The sequence below is a fragment of the Anopheles stephensi genome, chromosome 3 (genome assembly GCF_013141755.1).
Source record: "Anopheles stephensi strain Indian chromosome 3, UCI_ANSTEP_V1.0, whole genome shotgun sequence".
NCBI classification, from domain to species: Eukaryota; Metazoa; Arthropoda; class Insecta; order Diptera; family Culicidae; genus Anopheles; species Anopheles stephensi.
The window spans coordinates 47044383-47054501 of NC_050203.1; the positions used below are offsets into that span (position 1 = coordinate 47044383).

The following is a 10119-nucleotide window of genomic DNA, read 5'->3' on the forward strand; positions in this document are numbered from 1 at the left end:
TACCTATACAGATATCCATTCCATACTCCATTCTGCGCTATTTACTCATATCTTGAGTTTTTTTTCTTCCATTTCCTGAAGTAGCTAGAAATTTCGATATGTAATTCAAATAGTGTGGAAGTATTCAGCAAATCATCATCCACTCTATACTCTGCCCTCAATCGTTCATAATTGTGATTCACAAAACATTCACTAAACATTATTGGTTCTTTCTCTTGTTCCTACTGTTCTTCTGTTTAGCTTGCAACTTACTTTAAAACCAATAGGTTCAGTTTATTAACGATAGATTTATTTACACATTTGGTTCGAGACGATAAATAATTACAAATTTACGAACGATTTGTGAGTTGAATCATTGGTGCCAGATTGTTAATGGATTGTTATGCAGCTATGCAAAAAACGGAAATAAAATCGTAACCATGTAGATAGCCTTTTCTTTTAAGCGAGCTATTCCCCGCTCGGTACTGACGAAGATTCTGACGATCTGCTGCTGCCGGCCGGTCCGATAGAAGCGCCATCGATATCATCCGAATTATTTCCGTCTCCATCATCATCGTTATCATCACCGTCTCGTTTGGCAGGCATCGGTGGAACTTTCTGGTTCTTCTTCTTTAGCTCCACGTGACCGAAGCAATGTTCACACTCGTCCTCACTCTCGGACGAACTTTCGCCAAAGGCCCGGGGTTTCACGTAGATGCAGCAACACTTGGACTTTTTCTTATTCATATGTTCATTATCCACGGTTCCGTTCGTCCATTGCACCTTCTTGCTATTGCGAGGCTTTTGCAGCCGTAACCGCAACACCGGTGGTTCCTGAAATGCATTCATAAAGGCGTTTAGCTTCTTTCGAGCGTTACACGGCAAATCTTAAAGGTGAAAGAAATGCAATCTGTTTATTGTATAATTTTTGCCTTCCGCAAACGCTCCATTTCCGTATCACCGTAACCGAGCAAACTTCTCAGCACCTCGTCCGTATGTTGGCCCAGTTGTGGGGGAATGGAGGTGATTTCGTTTTTCGCTTCCCCGTACACTACCGGTGGACCGACCAGCTTCACCTCGCCAGCTGTCGGATGGGGAAGCGTCTTCACCATTCCTATTGCCCGCAGGTGACGGTCCTCAAACACTTCCTTCATGCTGTTGATGGGACCAACGGGGAACGACGCGCTTTCAAAAATTTCCATCCACTCCGAGGAAGACTTGCGTTGTAGAATGTCCGAAAGGATAGCTATCAACTCTTTGCGATGCACGACACGAGTCTGATTGTTTGCAAACCGGTCGTCCAGGGCTAACTCCGCCACACCCAACAAACGGCAGAGTGAAACAAACTGTGCATCACTGCCACAACCGAGCGTAATGTAGCCCGTTTTGGTTGCAAATGCTTCGTACGGCACGATACTTTCGTGAGCCGTTCCCCAACGTTTGGCTTCCTTTCCGGCGTTCAGATAATTGCTTGCCACATTAATCAGACATGCGACTTGTGTTGAAAATAAGTTCACGTCAATCTTTTGTCCCCGGCCGGTCCGGTGTCGTTGTAACAGTGCCGCAAGTATTGCTCCATGGGCGTACAACCCGGTGGCAATATCCGTGATCGCTATGCCGACCTTGGCCGGCGGTCCATTCTCACTTCCGGTGATGTGCAGCAGCCCGCCCATGGATGCTGCAATGACATCGTAGCCGGGTTTGGTTCTGTACGGTCCCTCCGATCCGAACCCCGTGATGGAACAGTAAACCAGCGAGGGAGCAATTGATTTCAGGGTGTCGTAGCCCAGACCTAACGAGTCCAGCTTTCCCGGGACATAATTCTCAACCAGCACATCGCACTTCTTTGCTAGCTCGTAGATCACCTCTCGGCCTGTCTTCAAATTCACACACACACTCTTCTTGTTGCGATTCGCTGCCATAAAGTAAACCGAGTCTTTCGAGTTGCGCATAAACGGTGGACCCCATTTGCGCGACTCATCGCCCTCGAATGGCCGCTCGATCTTGTACACCTCGGCACCAAGATCTCCAAGCACCATCGTACAGTACGGACCGGCTACGATGCGCGTCAGATCAAGGATCCGGATTCCTTCGAGCGGAAACTGTTTGTCACTTTCACGACCCGTCGCAGTACTGTAATGCGCACCACGGCGGATGCCATAATTGACCACGGACGAACACAATCCCTTCAGCAACATGCTTTCGATCACAATCTGCCAGCGCAAATGGACTATCGCACCAAAGATAAAGTAGCGCGAGCAGATGGAAAGAGGTGGATCGTAAAACTTGCTACGCAGCTAAGAACAACAAAAGGGGGGCGAGCCGTAAGGTTGTGGATTTATGAATGTTTACCCACACATCCCGATAATGCCCTACCGCTGTGTGCAGCGACAATCCTGTATGATGATGCTACTTGCCTGGTGATTACTGGTGCTCGTGCCGGGGAGTGATTCATCCTGCAGAACTGTTTCTGTGATGGTTCGGCCTATACCGGTAGGAGTTTCGGCGCTCATTGATGTTGCTGCTAGCGACCACGAACAAGTTCAAATTTCGCACCTAGCGCGCACCTGTTTTGGCTCCTAATTTCCTAAAATTTTCCGAACTGCTTTATTTTTTTCCTCTCGTTGACATTTCATTCCGATGTAAATAGAAATGTTTGGTAGTGTTGGTGTTCATCTATGGTCCAAGTATCAAAAAAAATAAACACATGTGCAGTTGTCAAAAAATAATTTCAATTTTTGGAATGAATGTGAAATATGTTTGTAAAACTAAAACTTACACCCATTTTTCTTTTTATTTTGAGTAAAGAAGGATTTTTAATGCTGTGTCATTCGTTTTATTTTAGTCGTTCACAACCTTTCTCCGAATGAAACGCTTGTCAACGGGATTGGTACTTGGGAAATCATAGTACCGAAATGACGTGCGAATAAACACACTTCTAAAATATTTTAACAACAAAAGTGCACATATTCCTGTTTCGGTTGATTCTTTCTGCAGCATAATCTCCATGTGAAAGTTTCCACAAGCAGTGCAATTGCAGTGAAGAAACGAGCGTACCACATCCCCGAGCAGGGAACCCCGAACCGAGAAGCATTCGCTCGGACCTGTGCAGCGTTTTTCTGGTGCGGTGGTGTGGAAGTGGGAAAAAAGAAAGTGACCGTGTGAAGGTTTGGCTCCGAGCCCCCCTGGAACGCGTAGTTCGATCTGTGTTGCGTGGCCATCCAGAAGGCACTCCTCTTTGGGACGAACCGTTTCGATAAAAAGCAATCAAGACGCCGATCGTAACCGAGAAACTGCCCCGCAGACGAGGTCAAGCTTTGGGCTCAAAAATTGCTCTTCGGTCGAAAAGGCAGCAGCCCCCTCGTCGGAAGCTGGTCCATCCGCCATTTATGGACCTGCCGAGGAATCTGCACGACTGCTACTTCTTCTACTACTCGACATGTAAAAAGGGGACCAACTGCGAGTACCGCCACGAGCCGGCGGCACTCGGGCACGAGAAAACCTGCAAACTGTGGGCGGAGGGCAAGTGCTACAATCGCACCTGCACCATGCGCCACATGAAGATCGAAAAGCCGCGCTCAGCCACGCCATGCTTTTGGGAGGATCAGCCGGGCGGCTGCCGCAAGCCGCACTGTGTGTTTCAGCACAAGATCCCGAAGCCCGCGCAGCCAACAACGAGCAATGTGGGCGTTCCGGTACAGCCGGCTGCTGCTGCCGCCGCCGCAAACGCTGCCGCAGCCCATCTCATGCATTCGACATCGGCCGCCGTCGTGCTGGACTACAACTATGCAACCTTGCTGCCGCGAATCATCTAAACACATAACCTTGAATTTGCATCGAGGAACCGGAATGGCGCAGGTAGCCCTAATGGCGGCGGTAAAACCTGCAGGAAGGATTAATGCAGCACGATTGTTTCTTTCCGCGCGCGCCCAAAGCAGTGATGGCGCGAAAATGTTTGCCTAGATCCTGCTAAACAGCATGTGCACAGGACTAACGCTTCCACTACCACATCTATCCTCTACCCCCTTTCTCTTCGGCGACGCTTCACATGGCGTATTTATTATACAATGTCCTTGGATGGGTTGGGAAATTATCAGCTATTAGTTTGTATTTATTATATTTATTATTTGTTCTTGCTTACCATACTATTGTTAATAACTCCATCAGCAGCGTCAAATTTACAGTTGGTATGCGGTTTCGAATTTGCTATGAAAACACAACAAACAAAAATCTAGTGAAATCTGTTGATAGGAGAGAGTCGTCTTTCTGTTTTTGCGGAAACAGAGTTTAGGAACTGAAAAGCGAACGAACGGAATCGATCGAATGTTCACTCATTTGTAGGAATGGGAAGAGGAGATAGGGAACAATACCTTTGTTGAATCGGTTTGTGACTCATGAAAGTCGAATGAATTTACGGAACATGTTCGGGAACTTAGCAACATTTATAATGAATATTATATCGGTTACATTCAAATTAGGCTTATGTTTTGTGCATCCAAACAGCGCACTGATGTGCAATTTAGAATCATTTTCTTTGTTTTTCTTCGCTGTTATGAATACTTATTTGCAAATTTTCAAAACAGGTAAATCAAAAGCAAAACAAAACAAAAACGGGAAAGCAAAAGCCACAGAAGATAGTTGAATAATCTTTGCAATAGATAGTCTACAGTCGCTGGTTTTTGTTCCGGTACACACCTACACACACACACACACGTTTCGTTAGGTTTTCGTGAAGGTTTGTGATTGAAAGTTCCTTATTGCGAAACAAAACAACATAAATGCTGATGAACACGAGACAAACAATAAAAATAGAATCAATGCAAGTTAGTATATCAATTAAAGGAAGAATAGCAAAACACATTGCACAGATATGAAAACATTAGAACGTAACAGTGAAAATTGAAGTTTAGAAATACATCAGGAAGTTAAAAAGAAAATATAATCAAGAGATGCGCTGACGGCGAACGTACATTTCAAGCAGCAGGAATGCAAAAAGAATAAAAAAGAGTAAGGTAAATGAAACACCTTCTGCTATAAAGGAAGAAAAAACCATGAACATAATTGTAATCACAGTCTATACATACGCGACAGTTACAAGAACAGCTAAAAAGAAGTCATTGTGAATGGATATAGGAATAAATTGAACACGTTTAAGGCAGGATGTCAGCATTCTGTGCTACGATCACACGACATAACAGGATCGAGACAGATGCAATAAGGACAGCTTAGCACCACTGAATCGCCCGCTGTACTCCACAGAACGGAAACCTTGCAGAATAGAGATAATTCCTTTGTTTTTTTTTATTCGAATCCAGTTTATGAACCACAAGATTAACTAGGAACGAAATTTGATCGGTAATAGCTTTTTTAGAATTTACTTGGGTGCCACTCTCCCTCTCTCTATCAATTCTTCGTTGAAGCTCTACCAACAATGAACGGTAAAAGAAAATTTATAAATCTGTCCTAAAAGCCTAGTAAAGGAAATAAAATTCACACCCAACACATACACAATACACACACACACACAGCCACACACATACACAATATTATCTAGCAAAGGTTTCTTTCGGATTTGCATTCTAAATTGAATGACTACCATGAATACGAGTTAAATGATATTGGGCGCAAAATAAAGTGGACTATAATCGCAAAATTTAAACCGTAATAAACAAGTAATCAATGGATTTAATGATGTGTTTTTGTTTTCACACTATCTGAGTCGTGAACTCGAAGCGATGACGGTCCAGTAGAGTGAGAGCGGTAAGTTGTTAAGATTGGTTGTTGGGCGACGTTGGTGATTTGGAATTGAAGCGGAAAGAACCTTATCAAACCTCTAACAAATTGTTCAAAATCGTACATATGATTACGGGATAAGAGTTTTTGTTCTGACATGCATTTCATTCAAATCATACCGAGTAAATTAAGATGCCCCGCCTCTAAAAACCGTTCAGTATTGATGCAAAAATGTAAACAATTTTTTTAAATTCATAGAATTGAAATATTTCACATTTATTCAACGAATCTTTCGTATTCAGCACAGTTCGTGCAATTCGCAGCCCGCTTTGACAGTAGCAACGCAACGTGTATATAGGCGAGGTGGGTACATCGCTCTGCTCTTTTCGCACTTGCGTGCCTTGCCGAAGCTGTCAAATAGCTCTCGACGGTCTATTCTGCATCTATTCTAGTGACCTTGATATTTATTTTCCTTCATCATATCGCGAAATTGTTCGTCGTCGCACGGGATTCGATCTTCTGGAAAAACGCAGAAAGGTCACGCGTAGTGAAACAACAAACAATGGCAAACGCACTAGTGCGTATTAATTGTATGCCGAAGCAGCAATTGGGTGAGTAAATGGAAAGGAAGCTCCACGTACGCAAGCTATCGGTGTTGTTTTGCTTTTTTGCTGCTATACGGCAGACGTAAATTATGTAATTTCGCGTAATATACTTACATTTCTAATTCTTTTACTCCCCAGTTGCGCTTGTTCCGGCAGCTTTACGCAACACGGGGGTTGTGGCTGGTTCCAGCAGCAACAAGCAGCAAGTACGCTTGCAGTCAGCCCAAGCATCGGCGCCACCACCGCAAACGAGAACCAAGTTCGGCGGATTGGCCGACCAGGATCGTATTTTCACCAATCTGTACGGTCGGCATGATTGGCGCTTGAAGGGCGCTCTCAAGCGCGGTGATTGGTACAAGACGAAGGAAATCCTGCTGAAAGGCACGGATTGGATTTTGAGTAAGTGGCGCGTGATCTTGTGTTGAATCCTGTTAGTTTGTAATGCCTGTTTCATCTGCTTGCTTCTTTGTGCTCTTCAGATGAAATCAAAGTATCGGGTTTGCGTGGCCGCGGAGGTGCCGGATTTCCGACTGGCATGAAATGGTCCTTCATGAACAAACCTTCCGATGGCCGTCCGAAGTATCTGGTCGTGAATGCTGACGAGGGCGAGCCGGGAACGTGCAAGGATCGTGAGATTATGCGCCACGATCCTCACAAGCTGATCGAGGGTTGTCTCATCGCAGGACGTGCCATGGGAGCCCGTGCGGCTTACATCTACATTCGTGGAGAGTTCTACAACGAAGCTTCGAACATGCAGTTGGCCATCGCTGAAGCTTATCAGGCGGGCTTGATCGGCAAGAATGCCTGCGGTTCCGGGTATGACTTCGATGTGTTTATGCACCGTGGTGCCGGAGCGTACATCTGCGGCGAAGAGACGGCACTCATCGAATCGCTCGAGGGCAAGCAGGGCAAACCGCGCCTAAAGCCGCCATTCCCGGCCGATGTTGGAGTGTTCGGCTGCCCGACGACCGTTTCGAACGTGGAAACGGTGGCTGTAGCTCCCACCATCTGCCGTCGAGGTGGTGTTTGGTTTGCCAGCTTCGGTCGTACGCGTAACTCCGGTACGAAGCTGTTTAACATCTCCGGCCACGTCAACACACCGTGCACGGTCGAGGAAGAGATGTCGATCCCGCTGAAGGAGCTGATCGAACGCCATGCCGGTGGCATCCGTGGTGGTTGGGACAATCTGCTGGGAATCATTCCCGGAGGCTCCTCGACGCCCGTCATCCCGAAGTCGGTCTGTGAGGATGTGCTGATGGATTTCGACGGTCTGGTGCAGGCACAGACCTCCCTGGGAACGGCCGCCATCATTGTGATGGATAAATCGACGGACATCATTAAGGCTATCTCGCGTCTGATTATGTTCTACAAGCACGAAAGCTGCGGTCAGTGCACACCGTGCCGCGAAGGAATCGCGTGGATGAACAAGATTATGCATCGTTTCGTAGCTGGCAATGCACGTCCGGCGGAGATCGACATGCTGTGGGAAATTTCCAAACAGATCGAGGGACACACTATCTGTGCGCTGGGTGATGGTGCCGCTTGGCCAGTTCAAGGTAAGCGCATTTAACGGACAATGACTGTTTTTGGAACTGTGCAGTGAAAAAATGTTTGCTTCCTGTTTTCTAGGCCTCATTCGACACTTCCGCCCGGAAATTGAGTCCAGGATGAAGCAGTACGAGCAAAAGCAAGCCGCCGGTAAGAACTAATAACGAAAAAATTACCTCGCACGCGTGTCGATATCCCATCAACGACGCTGCTGTAGTGACGGATTGAATATTTAAACACGATAAACGGTACTGCACGTCGTACGGATATATTACCGTCAAGTCACTTTTATCCAACATGATGTTTTGGATTAAGCTATCAGCAAAATAAATAAATGCCGTACTGCTTAGACGAAACTCATTGAGTTTGATTTTTTTCATCATTTACAATTCAGAAAAAGTGTAGCTTAAATATTAATTATCCTGTAATCCGATAAATCTTCTTAATACAACACCAAAACATGTGCTCAAAGTGATAAAGCGTCTATTATAAGCATTGTTGTCGAGATATGAACCATCATGCCATTAGGGATTTTAACGATGCTAGTAACATGTATTCGTATAGCCATAATGCTTGAAAGTCTGTATCGATTGAATTGTAATATAAGCTAGCTTACATATTGTGGTTTCATCCATGTTCCCAGGATCTAATCCAAAGAAGCCTACGCAACATCTTACCCTTTGCTCGATGTGTTTTCAAAAAAGTGCAAGAATTGCTTCCAGATTTGCTTTAGATCCAGGATGATGCTGCTTTTACTGGCTTCTGTATGAATAACGTAATCAAAATAGTTATTTCTAGAACTCTTCTTGCTTTCGCGATAATCTTAGTCGCTTATTCAATGACGAATATGGAATTTCTATTCGAATTTTCTGGTGGCTTATTATTTTTTTTTTTTGCTGTGATTAAGCTAAACCTGTTAAATCGGCTATATTATGGCTTTCTAGAGTTATTCATACTACGCAGCATGGAGAGCTACGGGACAATGACTCAGACGATATTGGACGCCTGGTTCTGTCGTATCGAAGACCTTTATGCCAACGCCTTTTTAATGGATGTTGGCAAATATATTCCATTGGTATGTAGTGATATTCAAAATAAACTGCAAATGAAGTCTCGGCCGTATATTTCATCACGACTAACTTCATTCTATGCTTTGGCCTTTCAAACGAAAAATAGGATAAATCCTACTATTTTTATTTATTAATTAATGATTAAGGACTCGACAATAGGACGTCATACCGTAATACTGAAATTATAAAAAATAATGATTAAGGACTGATGCCAACAAATCCTACTAATTGAAGAAAAAAAAAAGTTATTTCATTTTACCAACCTACAACTAATTCGTTAAAAACACTTACATTGTCAATTTTGACATACCGCTTACGCTAAATGTAGCAGACACGTAATGTAGAATGAAAGATAGAGAACTGCACCGCAGCTTATAAACGCAACGCACGACCCCGGACCAACGAAGCGAGTGTTGGGGTGATACCAAGGTGTATATATTTAGAAGGTGAATTTTTGTCGATTTGGCAGGTAGACATTTTGGATTTTGGCCGGTCGAGAAACTTCAAAGTTTGTTTACTTAATCATATGGTTTGGGACTACCAAAATAAACAAACATAAAGCATCGTTTTTCGGTTCAGTAAACCAAGTTTCTACATTTATCATCGTCGTTGCACATAGCACTGAAGATAAACAGTTCCTTTACCAGCTCTAAAAAGAAATTTGCGTGACGTTGTTTTCTTCATACAGCTACCAAAGGCCTATCGGACGTATCGAATTACGGCATACCACTCGATAAAATTACACTGGTAGATTAAGTGAAGCTGTTCGATTCTCGTGCTAAGTACCATAAATTACAAGGAATAGGATAGAATTGTGCCGCATCCACCTCGAAACCCTTATCTTTCGTACCCGTCAGGCGTATAATGCTTCACTGGATAGCATTAGCAATTATGCGTAGGTAAGTATTTTATGCATTCGTTGTCCAGTAGATTGTATGGATGCTTCCTCTATTCTTCATTCATCTGTGGTTTCAACGAACGACTAATTCGATTCTCTGCCATCAGATTGTTCGGAAAGTTTCACTATGATTTGAAAGCACCAGCACCACCAGTGCGTGGACCGTAAAGTATCAGTATCATGATGTGCTGCCTCCACTGGATCCAGGTAAGGACTCCATCGATCATCGGTGTAAGAACGTTTATATTGAATGATACTGTAAACTGTTTACGGGGCATTCAATATT

The 10119-nt window shown here is 44.3% G+C and overlaps 4 protein-coding genes across 4 annotated transcripts; 2 read left to right on the plus strand and 2 right to left on the minus strand.

Moving 5' to 3' along the window:
* Positions 1-248: 248 nt before the first annotated feature.
* Positions 249-2630, minus strand: LOC118513307 (E3 ubiquitin-protein ligase PPP1R11). Its single transcript, XM_036058889.1, has 2 exons — positions 2397-2630; positions 249-813 (listed from the first exon to the last, which is right to left on the minus strand). The coding sequence occupies exons 1-2, from the start codon at positions 2490-2492 to the stop codon at positions 448-450; spliced, it is 462 nt and encodes a 153-aa protein (XP_035914782.1). The 5' UTR covers positions 2493-2630; the 3' UTR covers positions 249-447.
* On the minus strand, positions 268-2376 carry LOC118513306 (succinate--hydroxymethylglutarate CoA-transferase). The gene has a single exon (XM_036058888.1). It carries the CDS (start codon positions 2175-2177, stop codon positions 894-896), a length of 1284 nt encoding a protein of 427 aa, XP_035914781.1. The 5' UTR covers positions 2178-2376; the 3' UTR covers positions 268-893.
* Positions 2631-2872: 242 nt separating the features above from the next.
* On the plus strand, positions 2873-5668 carry LOC118513308 (zinc finger CCCH domain-containing protein 11A-like). The gene has a single exon (XM_036058891.1). It carries the CDS (start codon positions 3369-3371, stop codon positions 3792-3794), a length of 426 nt encoding a protein of 141 aa, XP_035914784.1. The 5' UTR covers positions 2873-3368; the 3' UTR covers positions 3795-5668.
* Positions 5669-6052: 384 nt separating this feature from the next.
* On the plus strand, positions 6053-8221 carry LOC118513311 (NADH dehydrogenase [ubiquinone] flavoprotein 1, mitochondrial). The gene is made up of 4 exons (XM_036058898.1): positions 6053-6323; positions 6456-6716; positions 6797-7873; positions 7947-8221. Exons 1-4 carry the CDS (start codon positions 6275-6277, stop codon positions 8024-8026), a joined length of 1467 nt encoding a protein of 488 aa, XP_035914791.1. The 5' UTR covers positions 6053-6274; the 3' UTR covers positions 8027-8221.
* Positions 8222-10119: the final 1898 nt, after the last annotated feature.

Bases quoted from the DNA above. Each gene is read 5' to 3' on its own strand.
- LOC118513306 (XM_036058888.1), bottom strand. From the start codon at position 2,177: ATGTTGCTGAAGGGATTGTGTTCGTCCGTGGTCAATTATGGCATCCGC.
- LOC118513307 (XM_036058889.1), bottom strand. From the start codon at position 2,492: ATGAGCGCCGAAACTCCTACCGGTATAGGCCGAACCATCACAGAAACA. The intron at 814-2,396 runs GCAAGTAGCATC...AATGCATTTCAG, and splicing joins CGAGCACCAGTAATCACCAG to GAACCACCGGTGTTGCGGTT.
- LOC118513308 (XM_036058891.1), top strand. From the start codon at position 3,369: ATGGACCTGCCGAGGAATCTGCACGACTGCTACTTCTTCTACTACTCG.
- LOC118513311 (XM_036058898.1), top strand. From the start codon at position 6,275: ATGGCAAACGCACTAGTGCGTATTAATTGTATGCCGAAGCAGCAATTG. The intron at 6,324-6,455 runs GTGAGTAAATGG...TTTACTCCCCAG, and splicing joins TATGCCGAAGCAGCAATTGG to TTGCGCTTGTTCCGGCAGCT. The intron at 7,874-7,946 runs GTAAGCGCATTT...CCTGTTTTCTAG, and splicing joins TGCCGCTTGGCCAGTTCAAG to GCCTCATTCGACACTTCCGC.